The 13607-nt window shown below is 31.8% G+C and overlaps 1 protein-coding gene across 1 annotated transcript; it reads left to right on the top strand.

The window, feature by feature from the left end:
* The first annotated feature begins 12871 nt into the window (after nt 1-12871).
* Nucleotides 12872-13562, top strand: LOC133789785 (uncharacterized). Its single transcript, XM_062227524.1, has one exon. The coding sequence runs from the start codon at nt 12977-12979 to the stop codon at nt 13430-13432; it is 456 nt and encodes a 151-aa protein (XP_062083508.1). The 5' UTR covers nt 12872-12976; the 3' UTR covers nt 13433-13562.
* The last annotated feature ends 45 nt before the right edge of the window (nt 13563-13607 follow it).

Genomic DNA, 13607 nt, shown 5'->3' with positions numbered 1-13607 from the left:
ACAACATTGCATACATTAGAATGTCTACTGCAGAGGCATAGGGATACTATCTCATGTCTTCCTCTTCCTAAGCTATTTGTGGACATTGTTCTTTAGACAATTTAACTCCTGAGCGAGTAGGCATTGTGCCTTTCTTGGAGTTTTGCATGCCAAAGCATTCTATCACTTTATCAATATAAGTTTCTTGAGACAGTGCCAAAATTTTGTTCTTTCGATCTCTATAGATCTGAATTCCCAGAACATATTTGGCTTCTCCCAAATCCTTCATTTAGAATTGCTCAACTAACTATTTCTTTACTTTTGATAATGTTTCTATGTCATTCCCAATGAGTAGAATATCATAAACGTAAAGAATGAGGAATTCCACAATCTTATCTTTGATTTGTTTGTAAAGACAAGGTTCATCAACATTTTGTTCAAAACCAAACTTTTTGATTGTTTCATCAAATCTAAGATTCCAAGATCTTGAAGCTTGTTTGAGTCCACCTTCAGACTTTGCAGAAAAAATGTCAAAACCATATTTCGAAATAACAATCGAATTATTATTAAAAGAAATATTAAAACCTTGTTCATGCAATTTTGATAAGGAAATCAAATTTCTAGAAAATCCAGGAATAAAATAAACATTGTCCAACACAATAAATTTATTACTATAAATAATTAGGTGAGCTTTTCCAAATGTAGCTGCCGAGATCTCCTGTCCACTTCCAACTCTCATGGTCACCTCTCCATGAGCCAACTTCCTCAAAGTACTAAGACTCTGCGAAGAAAAACAAACATGATTAGTGGCTCCGGAATCAACTATCCAAGATGAAAAATCCCTTCCACTAAACAAGATTATAAACACAAGTAAATAAAATTTATCCTTCTTTTTGTCTTTCAGTTCAGCCAGGTACTTAGAACAATTCCTTTTCCAATGACCATCAACTCCACAATGAAATCATGATCCTTTCGGTGCCTTCTTTTTGGATTTCTTTGCAAAATTATTCTTCTTAGAAGCCTTGTTGGTCTTCTCTGATTGTTTGTCCTTTTTCTTGTCCTTTCCTTGGCCACCCTTCCTTTTCTTCGAATTACCATTTGAAGTGGAAGGCTTGGTTTCAACAACATTTGCCTCCTCAACCTTAGTGGAACGTTTGTTTAAAGACTAAAAAGTTTGCAACTCATTCAGCAGTTGGGTCATGTTGACTCCAACTTGTTCATAACATAGTTGGTAGTGAATGTCGCAAAAGCTGGTGTGAGAGATTCAAGTATCACACTTACTTGAGTTCTCTCATCAATGGTCGCACCATGGATTTCTGCATCGTGCAATATGTTGATCATGTCTAGGACATGTTCTCTGACAGAATTATTTTTCTTCATTTTCATATTCATGAAGCTTCTAGTAGCATCATGTCTGCACTTATCAGTCTGTTGGCCAAACATGCCTTGTAGAGATTCGCAAATGTCATAAGCTATTTCAACAGTTTCAAACTTCTTTCTGAGCACATCGCTCATAATAGCAAGCATATAACATTTGGCCTTATTGTTAGATAAGATCCAATTGTCATACTTTTCTCTAGCAATTTTGGCAGCAGTGGGAGCAGGAACCTCAAGACATTCCTTATTCAGGACAAACATGTGATTTTAACATATCAAAACAATGTTCATGTTCGATTTCCATTTCATGTAGTTATCACCAGTAAATTTCTCATTAGCAAGTAAAGCAATAACATGGTTTGGATTAGACATATTGCTGAAAAATAAATAAATAAAATATAATTAATTTATGGATATAATAAATATCAGTTTATATTTGGAATAGTAAACATGATGCATGAATGCAGCACATAAAATAACACATACACATAATAATTATAATTACTAATCCATGATAGATTAATTTGAAAATTAATGGACTAGCCTTGAAGTAGGTTAGACTAATCACAAATTAACCTTGAGACAAGATCTCAACTCTATAAGTGAAAACTTAAAAAATTATTTTTCTCTTTTTACTTATGAATTAGTGTTAGTTTGGTCAAGATGTACTAGTCGTGCTTGAAAGCCTAGATACATCTTTGGAGTGTAGGCCATTATTTTTTATTAACGACTTAACTCAAGAGTGTGCCTTTGGGTCAGTCAAACTTGAAATACATCACTCATCTTATTCTTGTAAGAGAAGTCAACCTTGAGATAAAATAAACATATTCGGAAGCCTTTCCTTAGGGAGGCCGCAAATGGAGGCGACACGAGGCCATTCCTATGCCTCTCGGTGTTCAACCAATAATGGAGACCATGAGACTTATTGTCGTAATTCCCTCTCCTACTCACTATTTTAAAATAATGTGTTTTTCTCAAAATCAATATTTTTCAATTTAATTGTAAGACTAATTAAATTAATTTTACCGAACGATATTCTAATAAACACTAATCCAATTATGTAAAATAAATAATCGTGCCCTAGATTAATTTTATTTTGTTTTTTAAGTAGAATACAATTTAATTTAATAAAACAATTTTATTAAATAAGAAAATAAACAAGTTTTAAATTCTTTTTACCATCTTAACTAATTAGGACTAAATTAATTATATGAGTTATCAAATAAAAATATATAATCAATCCTAAGCATGTTTCTAAAAAAAATGCATGCTTAATATGTACTGTGTAGGTAATATGTATGACATGTTATAATGCATGACAAAGTATTAAACAATATAATCATGTTCAAGAAAATAAATAAATAAATGCGGGTTGGGTACTTTGGGTATTTCTAGAAAATTACAACACTTGCAAAAAATACACAAAAATTAATTAAATTAACTAAGGCCTAATAAAGAGCAACGCATTTGATCTTTGGACCTTCTCCTTTAGTTTTTGGGCCATTAACATTTTAATTATCCATTTGAATTAAATAACCTTTTAATTATTTTAAACAATTTAAATTAATTAGACTTTAAGTTTTAATACCGAACAAGTTATTGATGCCCAATTGGAATTTGGACTCACCATAATTAATTCAAAAAAATTTAATTACATTGGGCTGAAAATGGCCAAAAAGGATAATTACACATCCATTAGGGTTTGCATGACACAAACCCTAATGGGTGTGTCATGGTGGGCGGCGGCAAGGGAGGCCGACGGTGGAGGGCACGGCCGTGGGTGGTGGTTGGCGCACACAGGCTGGGGCTGCAGGGGCGCGCGTATGCGGTGGTTGTAGGGGCACGCACGGCGTGGCTGCAGGGGCATGCACGGCATGGTCTAGGGCAATGTCTCAGGCCTCGAGGTTCGTGCTTGAGGCTCGGGCCACAACAGAATTTTATCCAAAAATTAAAAAAATAAATTACAAAATTTCTAAACCCCGAAATGGCTAACAATTTTTGTATATCTAGAAAATTTAAAAACTTTTCCTAACCAAAAAGCACCATGAAAACCAACCCTTTAGAACATCAACAATTCATACATAAACATCCATCCATTCATATATTACACATAATATAAAAAATGTATATGAAACACACACATTAATTAACATACGTAGGGATTAAAGATGGCTCTGGTACCAATTGTTAGGAATTGTTACTAGTGCGCGGCGAAAATTACGATAATGGTAGTATTGTATATAACAAGAAAAAATTCATATAAACAACTTTATATGAGGATCATTTAATATGCAATATGTTAATCAGCAAAAATATGTATACGTAAAATTGATACGAAATGTGTAACGACCCAAAATTGCTAATAAGGCTTAATGGCCTTGATTAGTGTGCCAGGTGGGCATAAGTGGTATTTATGTGAATGAATGATTAAATGCATGCATGATCGAATGAGTATATGGATATGGTTAGATGCATGATTATGTGATAAGCATGCTTATGTGATTATATGAATATATGAGATACATGACTATGGGTATTAGTATGCATGTAGGGCCTGATTAGGTTATAAGGGTACAATTGTAATTCTAGCCCGTTGAGGGCATAAACATGAATATTTGTGATAAATTGTTGAGGCCACATTATTATGTAGATATATATATATATATTTGCGGTTTGAATCTCGAGGCGATCCTGGTGAGCGATTTGGTGGAAAAGTCACGACAGGAATTTATACCTGGCTCGGAGAGCTTGGGGGTATTTCTGGGAAATATATTGGAGACTATTTGGCATTGAGGAAAATAATTGGTGAATATTAAGATAACGGGAATTAAGCGGTAATTATTAGAGACACTCGAGGAATTAGCGGGAATTGGGAGTAGTGACCAAAATGCCCCTGGAATGTTTTAAGGTTTAGATTATAATGGGAGGGCAATATGGTCATTTGATTTAAAACAGAGATAAGTATCCATCTGCCTTTATACACTTAGTGGATTGTTTAGAGGGTAGTGGAAACTGAAAGAAAAAGGGGGAAAGAGACAAAAGGGAAGAAGGAAAAACATAACTCTTAAGCTAACCTCTCTTTCTCTCATCCAGTTCCTTCTCTTTGCACCATTTCTTGGGGGATTTTGGAGCTGTGGTTTAGAGGAGGATTAGGCCAAGCTTAGCACCTGGATCCTTAGAGAAGCTGGGAGGTTTTACTGGAATTAAGCTTAACTGAGGTAAGTTTTAAGATTTTTGATGAGTTTTTCTGGGTTTTATTGAGGTGATTTCTAAGCTTGAGTTTTGAATGGAATTAAAGTAAATAAACTTGAGGAATTGAAGGGCTTAAGGCTGGAAGGATTCTAGAGATAAACTAAGGTCGAAATTCTCCATTGAAGGTAACAAATTCTGGCTTTAAAGTTTTGAATTTTTGAGTTTCTGGTTGAATTCTTGAATTCTGGGTTTGGTGCTTGTTTTCTTGGTTTGATGATGCATGTGGGTAAGTTTTAGGTTTTTGGGTTGTGTGGGGGTGAGTTGTAGGTAATGGTAGGCTCAATTTGGTGTGTGGTTGTGATTTAGAGGAGTTTTGGTTTGAAGGAAAAATCAGAGGGTGTTTTGGTGCTGTGACTAGCGCTGTAGCGCTAGCCTTTGGGCGCTACAGCGCTAGGCTTGGGCTTCCTGGGCATTTTTTGATTCTGTCTGTAAAAGTGTAGCGCCCTCCTTAGGGCGCTATAGCGCTACCCTGCCTCCAGAAATGGGTTTTGGGTGTTTTTCTTAGGGTTTTTGCCTGGGAGCTCGGGGTTTGATTCCACCATCCCGTTTGGTGGAATTAGGGCTTCCCGAGGGCTTGGGATTGGTTCTGAGGTTAGGTTTTGGAATCGAAGTTTAGTGATGGTTCTAACTTGTGGCTATGACTAGGTGTACGCTAGGGCTCGGATAGGATCGTGCTTGAAGGTCGAATTCACTAGTCAAAGCTATTGGAATCAAAGGTAAGAAAACTGGACCCGGTTATATGGTTAGGTTGGGACTAAGTGTTCTCTATATTTGTATGCATTGTTAGGTGATTGTGATGAACCATGTGAACATGATGGGACTAAGAGCTCCCTATATTTGTATATCATGTCGTGAGATGGTATTATGCCATGGGACATGTGATAGTCGGCCTAAGAGTGTCGGAATCAATATTTGCGCACAGGGCGCAGCGCAGCCACTGGTAGCTAAGGACAACTTATTAATCACTGAGCTTGGTTAAGCTAGTCAGAGTCAGTGGGTATAACACTGGGGGCGGCCTAAGTGAGCCGAAGACAGTGGGTTAAGCAGAGGATGCGACCTAAGGGCGCCGACCCTGAATATTGTGTAATGGTTGCTATAAACGGTTGATTGTGAATGTGATTATCGTTGTTAATATGAAGAATATGATAAGTGGATTGTCTGGATGACGTGTTGTTTATTTGTCGATTGTTATCACTAAATAGATGAATGTTATGAACTTGTTGAATACTTGGTTTTGCTTTGGGGAATATTTGGTTATTGACATTGATCATGCTATGTATTAAGTTTTCTTGCTGGGCCTCGGCTCACGGGTGCTACGTGGTGCAGTTAAAGGCAAGGGTATGTAGATTCAACCATGAATTGGAGAGCTCTGGGGGCGAGGTGTACATTGTCAGCTACTCGACCACCACGGTCGAGGGATTGTACAGGTACAGAAACCTAAAATGTGTATTTTTCCATTAGAGTGGCCTGAGATATTTATAACTTCTGGAATTTCTGTAAATATGTCATCTAAACCCTGTTTTGAGTTTCCATGTATTAAACTGTCATTTTTAATGAAAATGACCTGTTCATGACCAAAATCTTTCATTCCTAACCTATTGATGACATTAGATTCACACTTTGTTTAAATGACTTGATTAGCAAGTCTAGCACTATCTTAAACACACAGTGTAACGATCTTGGTTACCTAGGGCGTTACAAAATGATTTACCTCTTGTAGTCTATCAAGAGTCCTTGAATCTTTTCGTATATAATTCAATCTTCCTATCCTCGCTAGAGTACTCGCACCAAGATCTTCCAAGACATTCTCTACACCTCAAGATGTGGGTGGGCACATAGAGAACAAGAATCAAATTTGTGAATCAAAAGTATTCTCAACACATGAGACTCTTGATTATAGGTTAGAGAGAAAGGTTTATCTTTCATGAGACAAAGATGATTTCTTTTACTGATTCTTCTTTTCAAAAAGTGTATACTCTCCTCTTTTCTATCATATAGAATATATAGGTATTATTATCATAATAATCAAATAAAATTGATCATCTTAATAATAATAAAATAAATAATAATTAAAGACAAAGTCTTACATTCAATTTTAAAACTATTTTCAAAATATTTTATTAATTAATTAAATAAATGAAAAAATCAATAACTGGTCATTATCATTAGTGGTACACGCATAGGGTAGTCCAGGAAACCCTATGCGTGTAACACTTCCCTAAAATAGGGTTTTTTTTTTTTTATACACATTTATTTTAATTGATTAATAATTAGAAATTCAAATAAGGTATCATCTTTTTAAGGAAAAGATAACAACTTAAATTTCAAATTTTGAATTTCCATTATCATCTTATTATTAATTAAATATATATAATAATCAAAATCAATTTTGACTATCCATATTTATAATTTCTCACTTAAATAAAATAGCTGATTAAAATCAATTTCTTTTATTTCTACACAATTTCGAAAATTGCATTAATGCAATAATATATTGTGCAACTTCAATCATCACATAATTGCATATTTATCCCAAAGAATAAATATTCTCTCAAATACCTCATTCACAGTTTGATCATTGTATCAACTCTTGCATTGAATAATGTTGATAGAGTCGCCCCGAGGACCTATGAACCAATAATTCCAAGCTCCAATAAATAATAGAATATTAACCAAAACTCTTTGATTCAATAATCATATTTATTAATCTCATGATTATTCCACTATAAATATGAGACTGCACTCTTGAGAATTAAAGACATATATATTTACTGAGTACTTTATTGTAACCATAAAGGATCCATTGATATAATCATTTCATACAAATTAATCCTCTATTGATGATTCATAATTAAGTGGGAATAAAATTATTGTTTTATCCTTCTAATAATATCTTGCTTCCTAATGTATCATTGACTTTACTAGTGAATGTTTATTCATAATCAGATTATGAATTTGACGTCAATAACCTTTTCAGTTCAAAAAGTCAACCCAATAAGGAACCATCATTCAATCTATAAGAAGGTATAGATTTCATATTTGTTAAGCTATGTCCCTAGCCATATACATCATTGAGTCCTCAAAACAATAGTTCTTAGCCTGATCATTCTAACAACTCGTAACGCATGAATCAAAGGATCAAATGATATATGTAGGAGTTTATAGTAACTTCAAGAATAAGATTAGTTTGTATATGATCATCAGTCGATGTGTTTTTATAGTACTATGAAACAGTATTTAAACAAGCATTATCAAATCACATTTGATCCAGTTCTAAATACTCTCAGTATGCAAAGTACCTCCACTAAAGTAGTAACCCGGATCTAGGTCACATTTATTCATAATACTAGTGGATCGTACTAGCAGTAATTAATCTAAAGATTCCACAACTTTATTTTACTGCAAACTATTTAAGTCCATTATCTCAATCTCGATCCTCTCATACCAATATGAGATTGAGACCACATAGATGAACTTGGGAATTTTCTGATATTTACTTAATATTATTAACAATAATATAGTACATAAACTACATATACACAATAATTCAATTCATTTATTCATTTTATTAAAACCATTGTCAACTACAATTTCTTTAAGGGCACAATTCCCAACACTTTCAGGGGTGCACCGCGACGCTAATTGGAAAGATTAGCCAAGTGAAGTTTTGAGTTGCAGGAACTCAAACCTATGGGCTCAAGAATGATTCTACTACCCGATTTAGTAGAATTCGAGGTACTGGAGGCTAGGACTCGGTCTGGAAGCATTCATTTACTTGATATTTATGGATATCCTCTATTATGGTTGTGACTAGGGTACCTCTACGAATCGGAAGGGGATCGTGCTCAAGGGTCGTTTATATTTATCCAGTGCTTTGACCAGAGGTAAGAAAACTACACCCCGGGTTATTTTGGGGTCCCATGTATGAACTTAACAATTTTAATGAAAGTAAATATTCTTTTGGGTGAAATTTTTAACCCTAATATGTTAATTATCTTTAGTTACACGTTTATGATCAAATGACGCGATTAGATAGTCTAGCACTATTTAAAATACATAGTGTAATGGTCTTGGCTATCCATAGTGTTACAATAAATTTGAGTGGTGATCCTCTTGCTCAAGTTTGAGAAGAAAGCTAGGGAGTTTTTTTTTTTTTTTTGTCTGAATTCGATTTAATAGGTGGAACTAAAGTGTGTTTGATATATTTAATCTTTAATCTTGTTTTTTATTTTTAGTTTAATTATGTTTAAAATTATATTAAAATTATTATTAATTAATCAATATATTTTTTAAATCCATTAAAATAATATTTTTGAAATTAAAATGTGCATTTTTAATTTAATTTTTTGTTTTTAATACTTTAAAATTTATCAAATAAAAAATTGAAGGAATTTTTGTCGTATATAAAAAAAGTTTGACCAAAATTAGACTCATGGTATTATTTTGTTTTATTATGCAAAATGTAGTGTGCGAATTGTCATTTAATAAAACAGTGAGTCCGACCGGCAACTTTTGCACAACATGAGGTCCAAAATGATATTTACCATTTTATTTATATAAGAAGATGAATGGTATTTTCATAACTTCAGCCCAAACATTATTTTTTTAGCATCAATTAGTATATATGTAAAATGAATGAGAAGTTTGTTTCATTTTTTTATGTTATAATTTTTAAGGAATCTAAATTAGAAGAGATTACACCAATAGTATTTTTTTCCTTGCTCTTGATTTTTTTTAATGGATGGTTGATTGTCATGTTTGCTTCTTCTTTTTTTCCCTAGTTTAGATACTAGTTACTATCATATTTCTGATTTGTTTTTTCTAGCTTATAGTAACCAATTATTGCTTTATTTATAGGGATGGCAATATAACCTATGGTTACGGGTACCCATGGCTATTCGATTTGAATGGGACAGGAAAAACAGTGGGGAAAATGATCGGGGCGGGGAATAACCGCCCCACATATATATAGGTATGGTGCAAGTACGATATTATCATAATCCGCCCCATTCCCACCCCGATATATATAATAATTTATTTATTTATGTAATTTGATATTTTATAAATATATATAATTTTATTGTACTTATATATTATTAAATATATAATATATTTATTGAAATATTAATAAAAACTAAAATATTTTTTCTATGTTTTACTATATTTTACTTAAAAAGTTGAATATATAATATTTTATATTTTAAGATTATTATAATTTAATTACTAAAAGAAATGATTATTAGATTTTAAGTTTGATACTATTTAGGATGTTATTTTATTTTCTAATCTTTTTTTCTTTTCATTTTATTATTATCAATGAGTATGGGTAACCACATGCTTATTCTCAATTATAATCATTGGTTAATACTTGCACCGTCCCCGATAGTTAATGGGACAGGTATGGTTATATAATAATTAACATGTGGGGATGGAAATGGTAATTGAAAAACCGTCCCCATCCGTACCATTGTCATTCCTATTTATTTATGAATACATTAGTAATGGATAACTGCTATAAAACTAAAAAAATAAAACTACTAATTAGTTACTGTGACTTCTTTTTTTAGATTAAAAAAATCAATTTTAGTTTCAAAATTTAACTTAATATTGATCATAAGTCTTGTTTCTTTTACTGGAATTGAAATAGGTTAATTTGTTATTAGATCGATACCACAAACTCTACGAAATCACCACTGATTGAAAATATTAATAACCTGCATTTTTTTTCTTTCTATTTTGTTGCAAACAAATAACCTATTACTTGAAAACTTGTAGATGGTTCTTGTGACATCAGTTTTTTATTTCAAAAAAGTTCATTGTTAGATTCAAAATGTAACTCAATGTTGTTTGTAAGCCTCATTTTATTATTGGAACTAGAAATCAATTGATTTGGTTATTTGAGACCACAAAATCAATGAAATCACGACCGAATTGACAATATTAGTAACATATATATTTTTAGTTTTGTTGATAACTAATATCTAGTTATTGTAATTTTTTCCAGATTAAAAAAATCATATTCAAAATTTAACTCAATATGGTTTGTAAGCTTTGTTTTGCTTGGTTTTTTTTAGACAGAAACTACAAAATCAACGAAATCACGACCAATTTAAAAAAATAGATAAATTATAGTAAACTGCCCAAAATAATGACATCATTAAGCTAATGTTTCATTTTAAATTTTTTAGAGAAATAATCATTTTATATCTAAACTATCATTTTCTATTATTTTATTTATTTATTTAGGAGCGTATGACTTTACTATAGAAGTATATGTATATTAGTTTTATTTAATTTAGTTTTTATTTTAAAGTTATATTGATTTTTAAGTTTTTTATGGGTTGTTGGTATATTATTTTCTAACTAGTGTATATGTTTTTTGTGGTAGGTATATCAATTTTTTTTTTATGATATTTAGTTTTTATCTTATTATACATAATGGTAAAATATAGTTTTGTATCATGATATATATATTTTAATAGTAGTATATAATTTTTTTAACACAGTTTATACATTTTTGAGTAATAATTTTGTAAGTTTTGTTGGTTTATTATTTTTCAACTCAGTATATGTATTTTGTGTTATAGTATATCATTCAACAACCCATACAAAACGAAAAAAAATATCAAAATAACATTAAAATAAAAACTAATTAAACAAAATTAAATACATATACCATAATATTGAAATATTTATAATAAAATAGTAATTTGTTAAATGACATATTTAGTAATATGTAATTTTAAAAAAGTGGTTAGTCTACTTTACTATAAAATTAAAAATATGAACATTTTCTTACTTTCACACATCATTAAGAGTTATTTTGCACCAAGCCCAAAAAAATATTTGTAACATGCATATAGTTTAGTTTTGTTGTTGACAAATAATTTGTTACCTAGTAACTAATAATCAAGCAAAAAATTTCAAATATTAAGATTTTGTGTCGTGTTTTCAGTTACAATAACTGGCATGGTAACTATTTATTGTGTCGTGTTCTCCAGATTTCAAAATTTATATATCGCATTCTATATTTTATATATAATATAATTCCACAATCTCATATATATATATATATATATATCAAACTAATATCTAATTTTATGTCATTTATGAGAAGAAGAAAAAACTTCAAAATTGATACAAAAGTTCAACTCAATAAAGGACATTATGGAAATACAATACTTTCTCACAACAGTTAGTAAACATTGAATCATAGATGGCTAGTATGTAACCACGCAATTAGACATAATAGAAAAGCGTTTTTGGAAAGAAAATCTAGCTTGATTTTCTAGTCATAATTTGTGACAATAAATGGTGAGAGAGGATGTTATCTCACAGCAATTTAATACTCCACAATGCTTACACATCAAATGAACAAAGTCTAAACATCAAAAGAGAGAATTAATTTGGACTTTGGAAGGCTAGTTAGTTGGAAACGTATATACAAGGCTTGATAGCTCATATAGCTAGTTATTAGTTGGCTTTAGTTGCATTCTTGCTGAACGTCAGTTGTAAAAGCTGGTTGTTGGATTTTTATAGACATACTCACTGGGGGCCACTTCACATCTTCTCTTTTAACATATTCAGCTTCCGATCATGTCTACTTATTCACTTTTTTTCATCTTAAAATATGATTTTCCTATGTTAATAACGTGGGTATATATAACTAAGTTATGATCAAGCTTTTAGTCTTCTTAATTATTTACTAATATATCCTGATCCTGATCATGATCGAGATCTCATTTCATTTCAGAATAAATCATCTGATTATTATTATTCTATATGATACTAGCACAAAAGCACGCCTCTCCTGGAATTATAATTTAATTAATTAATTAATTATGCTCAACCCACAAGTGAGATTATATATATTTCATTAAAATGAGCACATTTATTTATATATATATATATATATATTAAAGTCAGCCCTTAAAAATTAATTTTCAATATTATATATGTAACCGTCGTTAATATAGCTGTTTCATACAACAACCAAACCTAATATTTTAAATTATCTTATCTATTTTCTTTTGTCCCAAAAATACTTACAGTCCCTCAATCAGCTTTATTAATTGTATAAATTTAAAGTTTAACCAATGAAACATTCAATTTCTTCAAATTATGTAACTCTAACCAAGTAGCTGTAACATTTATAATTCCGTCCAATATTTATGTACACCAAATCATTAGTTCTCATCATTTATGAAGGAAAAGGACCATAAGATTAACCATATTATTAATATATTATAAGTTAATTTAAGTAAGCATCTATTCATTTTTTCCTATATATGAACATAACCAAAAAACACTGGCATACATATGTATGGTAGTTATATCATAACCTCAAACTGTGGTATAGCTAGTACCAATGGCAGCCTCCGGTTCCATAACAAGGTCCGTGGGGAGGCTCTACAAGTGGCCGGCGGAATCAGTTGACGGCGAATCAATGACGCTGCTCGTGGGGCGGCCCAAAGCGAAGGCCACAAGAATAAGGGCATTGGAGCAGCCTAAGGTGGTGGATAGTGTCTCATGTAGGCAGATGTTTTTGAGGAGTTACACATTTTCCCGGAAAGAGAGTTTCTCTGAGAAGACCAACAAGTGTCTTGGAAGAGTACTAGTTCTCTTCCACCGCAAAGGGAGAGATTTCCAGGGCATTAGGAGGCTGAGGAGGATGGCGAATAAGAAGGTTCCACCTAAGCGCCACCAACAAATGGCTGCCAAGAATATTAGGGAGAAAGAGGCCTCTTGTGCTGCATTACTGTTGTCCAAAGTTCGAAGGTTGGTGTTGTGTTATGCACCTCCACGGTCATGTATTATTGATTGATAATTGGAGAGGTATTTGTTGTGATTGATGATGATCATATCATCACAATTCATAAGCCTAATAATTTGTAATGCTCATGCTTTTTTGTGTTACTTTCAAATTTGTGTTGTCGTTTGAATATAAAAGGAAAGTCAGTTACTACAAGTACGTTTAAGCATATATATCATGTCTTTGA

The sequence above is a fragment of the Humulus lupulus genome, chromosome 7, assembly GCF_963169125.1.
Source record: "Humulus lupulus chromosome 7, drHumLupu1.1, whole genome shotgun sequence".
Lineage (NCBI taxonomy): Eukaryota > Viridiplantae > Streptophyta > Magnoliopsida > Rosales > Cannabaceae > Humulus > Humulus lupulus.
The sequence above is the reverse complement of the archived record's forward strand: the minus strand, read 5'-3'. Positions and strand labels throughout refer to the sequence as shown.

Excerpts from the sequence above, each read along its gene's own strand:
- LOC133789785 (XM_062227524.1), top strand. The coding sequence starts at position 12,977 with ATGGCAGCCTCCGGTTCCATAACAAGGTCCGTGGGGAGGCTCTACAAG.